General features: G+C 38.2%; 2 protein-coding genes across 4 annotated transcripts; one reads left to right on the top strand and one right to left on the bottom strand.

Annotated features, from left to right (window-relative positions):
- Positions 1 to 998: 998 nt before the first annotated feature.
- LOC135433341 (putative odorant receptor 69a) lies at positions 999 to 2313 on the bottom strand. Its single transcript, XM_064689358.1, has 3 exons — positions 1324 to 2313; positions 1109 to 1264; positions 999 to 1049 (listed from the first exon to the last, which is right to left on the bottom strand). Exons 1-3 carry the CDS (start codon positions 2311 to 2313, stop codon positions 999 to 1001), a joined length of 1197 nt encoding a protein of 398 aa, XP_064545428.1.
- Positions 2314 to 6895: 4582 nt separating this feature from the next.
- On the top strand, positions 6896 to 11717 carry LOC135433314 (uncharacterized). 3 transcript variants are annotated; one of them, XM_064689333.1, is made up of 4 exons: positions 6896 to 7423; positions 7489 to 10457; positions 10523 to 10580; positions 10671 to 11717. In XM_064689333.1, the coding sequence occupies exons 1-3, from the start codon at positions 6946 to 6948 to the stop codon at positions 10577 to 10579; spliced, it is 3504 nt and encodes a 1167-aa protein (XP_064545403.1). In that variant the 5' UTR covers positions 6896 to 6945; the 3' UTR covers position 10580; positions 10671 to 11717. The 3 variants fall into 3 exon arrangements, with proteins under 3 accessions (XP_064545403.1, XP_064545402.1, XP_064545404.1); XM_064689332.1 differs by lacking the exon at positions 10671 to 11717 and having other exon boundaries at positions 10523 to 10623; XM_064689334.1 differs by lacking the exons at positions 6896 to 7423; positions 10671 to 11717 and having other exon boundaries at positions 7469 to 10457; positions 10523 to 10623.
- Positions 11718 to 12058: the final 341 nt, after the last annotated feature.

Genomic DNA, 12058 nt, shown 5'->3' with positions numbered 1-12058 from the left:
CGTCAACAGCCAGCGGCTATGTGGCTGCGGCTTTCAGTTTGTTTAGCTTTGCAGGCAGCGTAGCGTGTATTAAGGGAATTAAAATGTTATTATATAAAATAAAAGTGAGGACCAGAGCACGGGCTGGGCCGAGCTGCAAGTGGGTAATGCTGGGGTGCGAAGTGGGCAACGCAGGCGCTGGGGCCAGCCACTGATCCCGGATAACGACGCGATAATCACACCCAGCACAGCCACCACAGCAACACAGTCAACACAGCTACTACATGACAGACCGACAGACAGACAGAGAGACAGACGGACATAATAACAGGCAGGTGACTTGTACATAATTCCCAATTTTTACTTTTCTCGTCCTTTGTGAAGAACTTAATTTTACGCTTTTGCATTCTATGTTAACGTAAATAACCGAGGGTCACAGGGCAAGCCCGGCTCTACTACAGCACAAGCAAATGAAATTTGAGAAATTCACTTGCGCTACACGAAAGCCACCCAACAGCCTTTCGAGTTGATCCAATTTTAATAAGTTTGCCCCCTGTTTGGCAGCCCGAGTGGCTGCGCATTAAAGCAAATACCTTAATGTACTCAATTCTAAATTTAATAGAAAAAAAAAGTTATTTCTGACAACAACATTGATCAATTGGGCAGAGAATGTAGAAGCTATCAAGTTTGTTTATTTATTTGCAGAATTCTTACAATTTTTGTTTTGCAGATTCGAGATTTGAGAAGTGAAACTATATAACTTATAGAACTTTAAATGTTTCCATTGACTCGAGAGAACTTTATCTCTCAATCTCATACTTACGCTTACTGTAGTTCCTGCACTCGCCTCTTCTAATAAGTGCCCCTCTATGTGATTTTCATGACTTCAGTTAAGGCTTGTAGGTTCTGATTCATATAGGTGCCGTGTGCATTAATAAAACATAGTGCTATATTATAAGAATGCAAATCTTTTTGTTTACTTAAAATAAAATATGCCTTTAGTAGACGCTGTAGATTAACTATATCATGGCACGCACAAAAGTAAAAAGCTGATAGGAAAATTTTAACATCTGCCGAAAAAGTAGAGGTATAAGTTTAACATAAATATATTAATACTACATATACGTACAGCCATATAAGTAGCCATAGAAACGGGCGTGAATTTGTACGCGCGCAGCACTCGGGACTCACAGGAGCGCATCATAAAGAAGAGCAACATCTTTCTATAAACCAAATCGCCGTCGTACCAATTGTTGTAGAAGGCAGCAGGGAGCAGTTTGTCGCTCTGCAAGTACATAATTCGTGCTGTGGACAGTATATCTTTTGTAGCTAAAATCAACTTACCGCCGAGGTGAGCTGGGTGCCATTGTAGCAAATGAAGAGCGTAAAGACTAAAAAGGAAAGCAGTCCCACAGAGTATTTAAAGGTCGAGGCCAGACTGATCATGATCATGGCAAAGCCCATCAGGCAGATGGCAATCGTAGATGTTGTGAAATTGATCAGGAACGTAAAGTTAAAGATGTCATTGATTTTGTCCGCAATGCACAGCAGGCGGCTGTGGTAGGAAATCAGCACCTTGAGCTGCTCATTAGCGCCAGGTTGTCTAGCATCCAGATAGTAGAGACCATTGGCCAAGGCATCGAAATGCAGCCGCATTTGGGTAATGAAAAAGCACAACAAAAACTGGCTGATCATAATAAAGGCAACGCCCACCAGTGAGGACAGTGCCTGGCATAGATACGCTGCGATGAAGCTTATATATGAATCCGGAGCGGCCAGTAGCTGCCAGGGATACCAGGTATTGCTCTGGTACTTGTATCTGACGTGCTCCGATTCTGCCAGCAGCTCATACAGCAGCTCCACAACGGGCAAAGCATTGTAGAAGCCATACGCAGAGATGAAGAAAATGGCCGTGTATCTCATTAGGCGCGTCGACTTCTCATAGTAGTGCCGAATGCGATAGACCCGACTTTGGATGCCTCGATTGGGATACAGCTGTTGCAGGTCGGCCAACATGAACTCAATATCGCTGCGATATTGCAGCAGCATCCACATATTACAGGCCCCGACCAACGTCAGGCCCATCACGCTGCAGGTCTCCGAAATCTGTGCTACAATTGTGCTAAGCTTGTCGTACTGTGCCTCTGCCATGAACAGATAGATGACCATGCCCAAATTTTGATAGATCAGATTCAAGGCACCAAATTGAAACCACAGACGCTGAGCCAATGTCTGATGAACACGTGGCGTCTCGCTGCCAAACCACTCGTAGCACCGCATCATCGCCAGTCGGCAGCCAATGTCCGGATAGTGCATGAAGTCCTTCAGCCGCATGATGAACCACTCGTAAAGTTATTGCCAGCCTGGTTGAGTTAGCGGTAGCTTTTATAGCATTTTTTCGATGCGGCGGCATTTGCGAATAATCAAAGCGCTCGTTAAATAATTTTCCTTGCCTTTGAAATTGAGCAATTTGTTTGGATTTCTTAGACAATTTTTAATGAGCTCCTGGGAATGAGCATCTGATCGATTCGATTGGTTACTTATAATCATTATAACTAGGACTAACAAGAAAAAATGACCCACAGCTGCCATCAGTTTTCAACAATTCCCACAAAATATCCTTTTAGTTTTTTTTTCTACCAACTTGTTCAATTTGCATGAACTTTTAGTCAAGGCTGCAAACACTTTAAATATTAATATAAAAAGCCGAACCGAAGTACTTTTAAATATTTAATATTTCTATTTGCTGTTTGGTAAGTGTGCAAGTTTCGTCTCTTGTGAAAAATTGCAAAAGTTCTGAGAGCACTGCGCAGATTTATCACCGTTGCTGCTTTTAGCCATGGCTAAAGTCTGCTATTTGCCATAATAGAAACGTAACTGGCCGCCATCATTTTGGCTAGCACGGGAAGAAATGAAATCCAGGTGCACATTTATAAAATGGACCTGCACTGAAAGCACAATTATCTAAACATGATTAACCTAATTGTTAATAGTTATTGTCAGCGAAACAATGTTTACATCTTTTGCGACCTTCTACAAAAGATATTAAAAGTAACATAAAGTTCAGAGGAACCAGTTCCAGGAAAATTTCGAACTGGCTCGAAGAACTTGATACCACATGTATATTTATTGATAAATAGTTGAATTTTTAAACCAATTTGATGATTTTCTTTTGTAAAATCCAGGTTGACAGTGATCTTAACTTATATAAACATTTGTAATGGATAAGATATTTTAATATCGTTCACGTTATAAATAGTGGCTTAGAATGGCTTTATATGATTCAGTATTATTTTACTTCTTGTTTTATTCACTTTCTGCTTGGCTTCCCACTCTATATAAAATCTCGATACTTATTCGCATAATAATCGATTTGCTTAGATTGGCTATGGGACAAGCTTGCTAGATGCTTACACTCTATAGAAAAGGCCAGCGAAAATTTCCCCAGATATAACTTTTCCACCCATTTCCCGCCGTGATAATTTTAAATCCATTCAAGAGCGGTGGGAAACAATTATCTAACAAATTTTTAAAAACATCTCTGAAAATGAGTTGGAAAACGATCTGATTGTTGAATATCTAAAATCACAGAAAAGCGTATTTAATAAATTTTTATGTTTTAAGCAAATCGAACAAAACTTAAAGCCTTACCTACAAAATCTTTGACTCGAATTTTCCATCGAGGAGGCCTACATTGGACGAAAAATGTAAAAAAAATGTTTTCCAGCAATGGAACAAAACTTAAAACTGCGCCCAAAAAGTATTTGAATCGCATTTTTGCTTGCATTTTTTGACCTCCATTTCCACCAAGATTCCTTCTTGGTTGGATGTTCCGAAAAGTGTGAGACACACTTCAAATGAATATGAATAAATTTCTTTAAAAATAATTTTTTAATCAAACAATTTTCATACAAACGTGTTTTGCGATTTTCCCACACTTGCTTGTGGAATTTCCCAAAACCCCGTGTTAGCGTGCACCTTTATGACATAAGGTAACTACAGTTAGAATTTTAACTTTCCAGTTCTTGCAGTTTTGGCTGTTGATTGACCCCCAATCAGACAGTTAGTCAGTCAGGACGAAGAGTTTTTTATTTTGAAAAAAAAGTGAAAAATTAAAGGCAAATTTATCACCATTTCTATTGAATCGATCGGGTATATTTGCTCGTGGGTTTGTCTTTATGCTTGTATATATGTGTTTGTGCATTTGTAGGTTTTCTTTCAGGTGCCGTGTGCACTGAGAAGCTTGTGACAAGCAAATAACGAAGACAGTCGCATGTTTATTTCTTTTATATTTGTGTCAACCTCATAATGTGATGCCTTTAAGCTGGCTATCAGTCTTTTATATTTAGCTCGCATCTGTTGCCAGCAGCGCTGGCTGGCATCATTGTGCGTCTATTCCTTTAAATGTCTGTGTCTGTGTCTGTGTGTTTGTCTGTTCGTGTGCGAGCTTGTGCACTCCATTTCCGCCGGAAGCTTTGTGCCAAACAGTCAGATTCGGCGCGCACTCGTATATGTTTCGTACTTACCGCTTGATGCCTTGTTTATTTCTTTGTTTATGGCCATTCTTGTTTTTATGGTTGCCTCCTTTTTTTTTTCATTGTCCCACCGCAGCTTTCTGAATGTCACTTTTATATTTATGTGGTTTGTACGGTTTGCGCCTCATATGGTAAGTCTATGGGTAGTGTGAGGAAAGTCTATGTCTATGGATTTTTCGTGCCTTGGCCCTTTTGCTTTATGCTTCAGTTATTGTGCTTCTTTATCCTTGTGAATTCGTTAGTGTTTATTGTTTTTTTTTTTCTCTTTTTTTCACGTCACCTCTCGTCGGTCGTTTGTTGTGGTAATTAAACTTTGATTGCTTTCAAATTGTTTTTATTGATTGACAGAGTTAACTTCAATTTTACCAGAATACTTCCTTCTAACGAGTTCTGCTTGATCGACAATTTCACTGGAAATTCCGTTGGCATTTTTCGACTGAAAGCAATTTAAAACAATTGCTGCTGTCATTCGAAACGATAATTGAACTAACAATTTGTGCCAAAACAGTAAATTAAAATGTAATTTGTATTTCAATTTCCATTATAAATTTAAAACTTGTGTTTTTTTAATTCCATAAAATATGTACAATTTTCATAACACAAAATCCTATAATATTTAAAATAAATAACATTAAAGCGAACTGAAAAAGTTTGAGATATTTAGCCGCATAATTATTATTGTTAATAATATATGTTTTCTGCTAGATAGCTTAACTTTCAGGCCTCTAGTATCTCTATATTCATTCTCTATTGATTCCAATTGTGCTGTAGCAATTTTCGCATTATATGAAAAGGAGCTGATGCTTTCAGCCACTTTGGACGCCATTTGGCCAACAATATGTGCTCAACGTGTGCCATGGCCAAGACAAACTGAGCGCAGAATATTTGGCAACGGCAACAATATTGTTCTGGCCAAATATACTTGCCCCATAGATAGATCTTGAGTGCGGCACGTACACAACGTCAATTGCCAGGACTCTGCTCAAGCTCAAATCGAGCGGCAGCTGCGCGAAATAGACAATCTAAATTATAACCAAGTGAAGGCGGGCAAAACGGCATAACGGCGATTGAAGGCGGCGAGAGTGTGAGTAATAGTTTTGGCTGGCAGCGGGTCCGCCTGGAATTTATGGACGCAGTCCAGCCAAGTGCCACGCCACTACCCTGGTAGTCACTTTGAATACTTGGCAGCCAATGGCAACGGCATCCATCTTGGGCACTGACAACTGTAAAGAAGTGCGTCCAACTGTTGGATTTATCGATCCGTTCGCCGAGGGCAGCCTTTTAAACTAATTAGGCTTGGGCCAACAGTCAAGCATACCCATGGCAAACACATGCTACTAATTTCGAGGAGAATTCTGGAATTAACGTGCTTGTTTTTGGCCGCAGCTTAAATAAATTGCCAAAATACTTAGATTGGGTTAGGTCCGATCCGGTCGACAGTAAGCGTATGACCCATTTCAGACCTTGGTCAGCAGCAATAAATTCAATCGAAACTAAATTTCAAGCGGCAACTTTTGTTTGCGTTGTTTACAAGATTGTTCAGACCCCTATCCATTCTCCCCATTATCCCCATATATTTCACCTTCTCCCACTCCACAGTAAGCTCGGCTGGGAAATTTATGTGCATCGCCCATGAAAATTAAACGGTTTTTTTTTTCAGTTTACGAACAGCACAGCTGCTTCGCCTTTCAACTTGGGAACTATTCTGGAAAATAGTGTGAAAATAGTGTGAAAAATTGTTTTTGCTGCCGCTCACAAAATTTAAATTAAGATTAATTATTCAGCATTATACAGCATGGAATTTATTTGTTTTCATTGCATTTATTTGGATCTGCCAAAACATTTTTCTATTCTTTAATTCATATGCTCATACATATACACAAAAGTATGAGCTGGAGCACGCTCTCACGCTCTCTCAGAGCTGAAGAGGGTAAGCACTCACCTATTAAGAGTATAAAGTACCTTGTCATATAAGTATTCAGAGAATCGGTAGAAATTGGCGAGCAACGTGCCAAAAATATAAATTGAGTATCAATTTACTCTCTTAACTCTTTTGTGTACTTAAAAAACGCGTAAACAAAAAATAGAGACCAGCTTGTGGTATGAGAGAATGTTCGTGATATGATTATGATATGTCGTAAAATGATCATATGTTTCAATCTCTCAGTGTCTCTTTCACGCCTTCTCTCCCGCTCTTTCTCTATATTAAAGGAATGTATTCGCTAAGTGTTTCTTTAGTTTACGTCCAACCGGCAGCAGCTTAACACGCTAAGCGAGTGTGCTACGAAATATGTACAAAATATATATATATACCGTGCGTCATGCAGTGATATTGTTGTTGATAAGAATTTAGCTCATTTGTTTATAAATTTGCCGGCAATTAAGTGCAGATAATTATATATTAAACTAACAACTGAAACTTAAGCACAATATGGCTATTTCAAATATTTTGCAACTGAATACCTATTGTATTTTTGAAATATTGCATCAGATTAGAATCAATTGTGAAATATCTAAAAGAACGGATAGATTGGATATATTTACATACGCAGATCTCGTAAGTTTTGCGCTTGCCTGTGAATGGTTTCGCGATGTATTCTGGATATGGAACCCCCGTCTTTATGAACGTCTCGAGATCGAGCAAACTTATTTAAATAAATCTTCAAATGTCATCGTGGAATTTGCCAAACATTACAAACGACTGCAGCATTCAAAGCAGAAAGATAAAGATACATTTTGGAAAACGTTCATGGATGCACTTAAATTCAATAGCAACTTAGAAGGTGTCAAATTGATTTATATTATTGGAGATACGTATTACAGCGAGCATGGTGCTATATTCGACATGCTCTTACGTGCACTTCAAGACAATTGCAGTAGCCTAAAGTCATTAGTAATTGATATGTTAGGTGAGTTTTGTATAAGCTAACTACAAAACTATGGGTACACAACTATATTTCTCTCGCATTTCCAGGGTATTCTTTAAGTAGTTTGCAACAGTTCCGTAACCTTGAGCACCTTCAACTAAATGTAAGAATTGATGCTATGGAGTTGGCTGATTACTGCGAGTCGAATCCAAACTTGACAAGATTAGAGGTAATGAGTAATGAAATTTACGGAAAGCTAACTGACATTGTGCCGCATTGCAATCAATTGGAAAGTCTCGCATTTAAGGTGAAGAGCGACTTTGATGACTCTGAATATACACCGGTAGCTAAATTGCCAAAATTATGTGATCTGCGAATAGAAGGAGATCACGAAATTGGTTCCCTGAATACACTTTTCAACGCATTAGCTAAAAATGAACAAACAACTCTTACAAACCTTATGATTGATAAAGCTCCCATCCATTGTGATGAGATTGCCGAAGTCTTGAAAATACAAACACTACAAAAATGCATATTCAACGGAATTCAAGGTCTTGTTATAATAATTGACTCAATAAGGTTCGATCAAAACTTGGCAAAAGTAACTTTATACTTTAAAAAGGAACTTGACGCTACCAAATTGGCTAAATTGGCTAGTTTAATAAATATAACATGCTTACTCATTGTTGGAAAGCATAAGATCGGTTCGTTAACAAAACTCTTTACGAAGATAGCTGAGCAAAAATCGCCGAAGCTTGAACAGTTAAGATCTACTTCAGATATGGATTTTAATAAAGATCGAGATATTGATGAGGATATTGAGAGCATTTTTATGCCGTATTCGAGTGGACCCATTACTACCCTGAATAATGAAGAGATGATCGAGGTCTTAAAAATAAAGTCTCTGAAAGTTTTAGATTGTCAAATCGATGATCATCGGGCTATTGAATTTCCAACCCGATTGCCTAAAATTGAAAAAATATCTATAAAAACGTGCGGAGGCGGATCTTTGGCGAATCTTTTCCATGCATTTGCATTACAAGAATGCCCGAAACTCACAAATTTATCCATTTTTGGTTTCCCACTCAGCCACGATGAGATTTTGGAAATAGCAAAAGTTCAATCCCTAAGTAGCTTAAATTGCGGATTTACCGATTTGAACAGCATTAATTATTTGACACCACTTAATCAGCTCGAATTACTTGTGATTAACTCACAGCATCAGCTCTACAAAGTTTCGGAAGCAGTTTTGAATCTTTTCATAGCTTGTAATGGGAATTTTAGTATATTTTATGAAGACAATCGCTTAAGTATGGATAAAAATATGCGAGCACTAACCATAACAATGAGTGAAAGTACAAGTTCTGGAGATTTTGAACTCCTATCAAATTTGCCCAATTTACCAATTCTAATAATACATGGAAAACATCAGCTCGGATCACTTACCCCCCTGATGAAAGCATTTGCCTCAAAACGATCTTCGTGTCTTCAAGAATTGTGCATTGAAATGGATCCCATTGGTTTTAATGAAGTTACACAAATTGCTCAAATTAGAACATTAAGATATTTAAAAAGCGAATTCTCCGATCTTGAAAGCATTAAGCTCTTGCGAAATTCGCCTAATCTTGAAGTATTGAGAATAAATTCGGAGCACGATTCTCGGGATATAGGAGAAGGTGTTCTCAATGTTCTAATGGGAGGTGCAAATGAAATATCTGTTTATAGATTTGGTCGAGAGATTACGTTTAATAAAAGTCTCCGTACGCTTACAATTTCAAACGATGGCTACACTAATGCAGACTTCGACGCCCAAGAATATGCTGTGTTAGCTGAACTTCCAAATCTTGGCTCCTTGCATATAAGAGGAGAGCACAAAATAGGATCATTCAAAGATTTATTCCAAGCGCTTGCTGCAAGAGAATGCTCAGTTCTTCAGGAGATAAACGTAGATAGCAGGAGTAATGCGATAGGGCATCCCCCAAAACAAACATTTAACTATGAAGAAACAATAGAATTAGTCAAAATATTGACCCTAAAGAAACTAAAATGCGGCTTTTCAGATGGGAAGAGCATTGAGCTCTTGTCGCAGCTAACAGACCTTGAAGAACTCGTGATAACAACTCATCCAGAAGGTTCCCTAATACAGTTCCTGCACTCATTAGTTCTGCGAGAATCGTCGAAGCTTCGATGTTTGGTCATAAAAGACAAATCACTTACTTGTGAAGAAACTGCCCAAGTGGCAAGAGTTAAATCCTTAAGGAGATTAGAATGTGGATTTGTCGATGGGAAAAATATTGAATTATTGATCCAACTGAATCAACTGGAAGAACTTATAATAAGGAATCTTGAACGAGACCCAATGTCACGCCTTTTTCATATGTTGGCTTCTATAGAACCCAAAACTCTTCAAATCTTAAGTATACAAAGTACACCCATATCATATATTGAAACTGAGGCTATTGCAAAAATTAAAAGCCTACGAAGCTTGCAGTGTGAATTCGCTGAGATTAAAAGCATGGAACTTTTAGTAAAATTACCAGAGCTTAAAGAGGTCGCTGTCAAATTTCATGAGTCTGAATCCGAAGAAATTAAGAGTCTCGCGCAGTTAAATATGCTAACTGATCTTCAAATAACATCACCAAATGTTGGGTCTCTTACTGAACTCTTCAAAGAGATATCGCTAAAGCCAACCGGGCCGATCTTACAAAACCTGGTTATTGAAAATAATGACGTAGACGTAGAAGAGTTTCAAGAAATAATAAAGGTGAAATCCCTACGACGACTTAAATGTGGGTTAATCGAAGAAAAATGCTTTCAAGATTTGCGACTTTTAAAAAATCTAGAAGTTCTGGAAATAACTTCATATCATAACTTTGATAAAATTTGGCGCACCCTTTTGGAGATTTTCAAAGTTTGCTGCAAACTAAAAGCAATAGATTTTCATTATGGCTCTCGATTCGTTAGCCTGCAGTTCGTTAGTGAAGCTTTAAAGATCCTCAGAGAAGTAAGAAATCCAATGGAACAGAGTCCACTACAGTTGCGCATTCCATTCTTTGGAGGCCTAACGCCTGAGCAAGTGAGTTTATCTATAAACTTGAGTCAGACGCAAGTTGTATACTCTATTTCTTCTGTTTCTTTCAGATTGGTATAGCTGATGAAGCGTATTTGATTATATCTAGTTTTAAGAATGATTCGTAATGTGAGTACTTTTCAGATTAAGTAAAAACTTTGTTTCTCAGCTACACGTTATTTCTTGTAAATATAAAATTAATTTCCTTATTGATTTTAGCTTATTTTAATTACGTTAAAATGTTCAAAGGGAGATCAAATATTTTTTGCTGTTTGCATCTGGACAAAAATACTCAAATTGAATTACTTAATAAGCCTTTTTTTACTACTCATTAAGTTTATTGGACCAACGATGGAAATGTCGCCAAGTAGTGTTCCACACAAAGGTCGTCCTCAATCGCAATCTCTCAGATTTAATTTAACTAATTCAACAGAGAAACAATTGAAGTTGGCAACAGAAAGTCAAAGTTGAACTCGATGGAAAGGAGGAGGCGGTCGCACCTTTGGATGCCAATAAATTCGTTGCTAATTAGGTAATGAAAGTATGTAATTGATGCTGGCCTCAGCGCCTTTAAGTTGTCCTATACCCTGAATTTTGCCGTCAGTTGAAAATACTTTTTCATGCAGATCAAAGGGAATGCAGACATAGCTTTTATACCCTTTTACTAAAATCTAACGAGCATGTAAATCACGCACCAACACACTCGCAAACAGGCTTACTCAGATACACATACGTCAAGAACTGAAAATATATATACACAAGTCGAGGCATAAATCACAATTTCTTAGCCATTAAGACGAAACCGCAAAGATTTGCGGCACTTCTAAAGTTGATGATGAAGCGAAAGCGTCGGGCTTTGGCTCCTAAGCGTCATGGGCCTGGAATCCAAATGGGTGGGGCCAAGAGTTTGGGGCGTGTGGCAAGGACGGCAAAGAATGCAAACCTCAAACACTGCCACAAACTAAAAGTTTCACTTAAAATGTTATTAATCGTAAATGATATTGTGGTGGGCTAACCAGATGTTGCGCAGTGTATTTATTTATAAGCTCTAATATTAGTTCAGAGAAAACTGTCTATTACAAATTCTATTTCTAATTTACATTGGCCACAATGTAAGAAGTTAGCTAAGTAAAATTTCTCTCAGTGTAGAGACCAGAGTCATGGCTCAACAATTTCTTTGCTTGTTGCTAACAGGACAAGAGCCATCACGACATTTTGAAGAAGCCAACAAAAATGTTTGGCACTCGCGACCATAGATACATTTGTATAAGCGACCGCAGCTGAGTATAAAGATCCGGGGCAGAGTTTGACATATAGACACACATTCATATACATATACATATGTATTTTGAATCGCAGTCGCGGTTAGTTGTAATGTATGGCAAATGTTTTAAATCAAATGCCGAATTAGCTACTTTACGAGTCACTGAAGTTTCTTTGGCCACAAAACGTTGGATCTTAAAGTATGGCATGGCATTTGCTTGGTATGTGGCGACTTTAATTTGCTTTCACTTTACCAAATAGCCGCAAATAAATTCCGGGTCCATTCTTTTGGCGGCATGAGGCAAGAGCAACCAGTAAATTACATTTGCACGACCCTCTCCCGA

This window comes from Drosophila montana, unplaced genomic scaffold (assembly GCF_035044405.1).
Source record: "Drosophila montana isolate Dmon_TW-CO22-7 unplaced genomic scaffold, ASM3504440v1 contig_3217_1, whole genome shotgun sequence".
Lineage (NCBI taxonomy): Eukaryota > Metazoa > Arthropoda > Insecta > Diptera > Drosophilidae > Drosophila > Drosophila montana.
The sequence above is the reverse complement of the archived record's forward strand: the minus strand, read 5'-3'. Positions and strand labels throughout refer to the sequence as shown.

Bases quoted from the DNA above. Each gene is read 5' to 3' on its own strand.
- LOC135433341 (XM_064689358.1), bottom strand. From the start codon at position 2,313: ATGCGGCTGAAGGACTTCATGCACTATCCGGACATTGGCTGCCGACTG. The intron at 1,265-1,323 runs GTAAGTTGATTT...ATGTACTTGCAG, and splicing joins GCACCCAGCTCACCTCGGCG to AGCGACAAACTGCTCCCTGC. The intron at 1,050-1,108 runs GTACGTATATGT...CTTTTTCGGCAG, and splicing joins CTATGGCTACTTATATGGCT to ATGTTAAAATTTTCCTATCA.
- LOC135433314 (XM_064689333.1), top strand. From the start codon at position 6,946: ATGGCTATTTCAAATATTTTGCAACTGAATACCTATTGTATTTTTGAA. The intron at 7,424-7,488 runs GTGAGTTTTGTA...TCGCATTTCCAG, and splicing joins ATTAGTAATTGATATGTTAG to GGTATTCTTTAAGTAGTTTG. The intron at 10,458-10,522 runs GTGAGTTTATCT...TGTTTCTTTCAG, and splicing joins GAGGCCTAACGCCTGAGCAA to ATTGGTATAGCTGATGAAGC.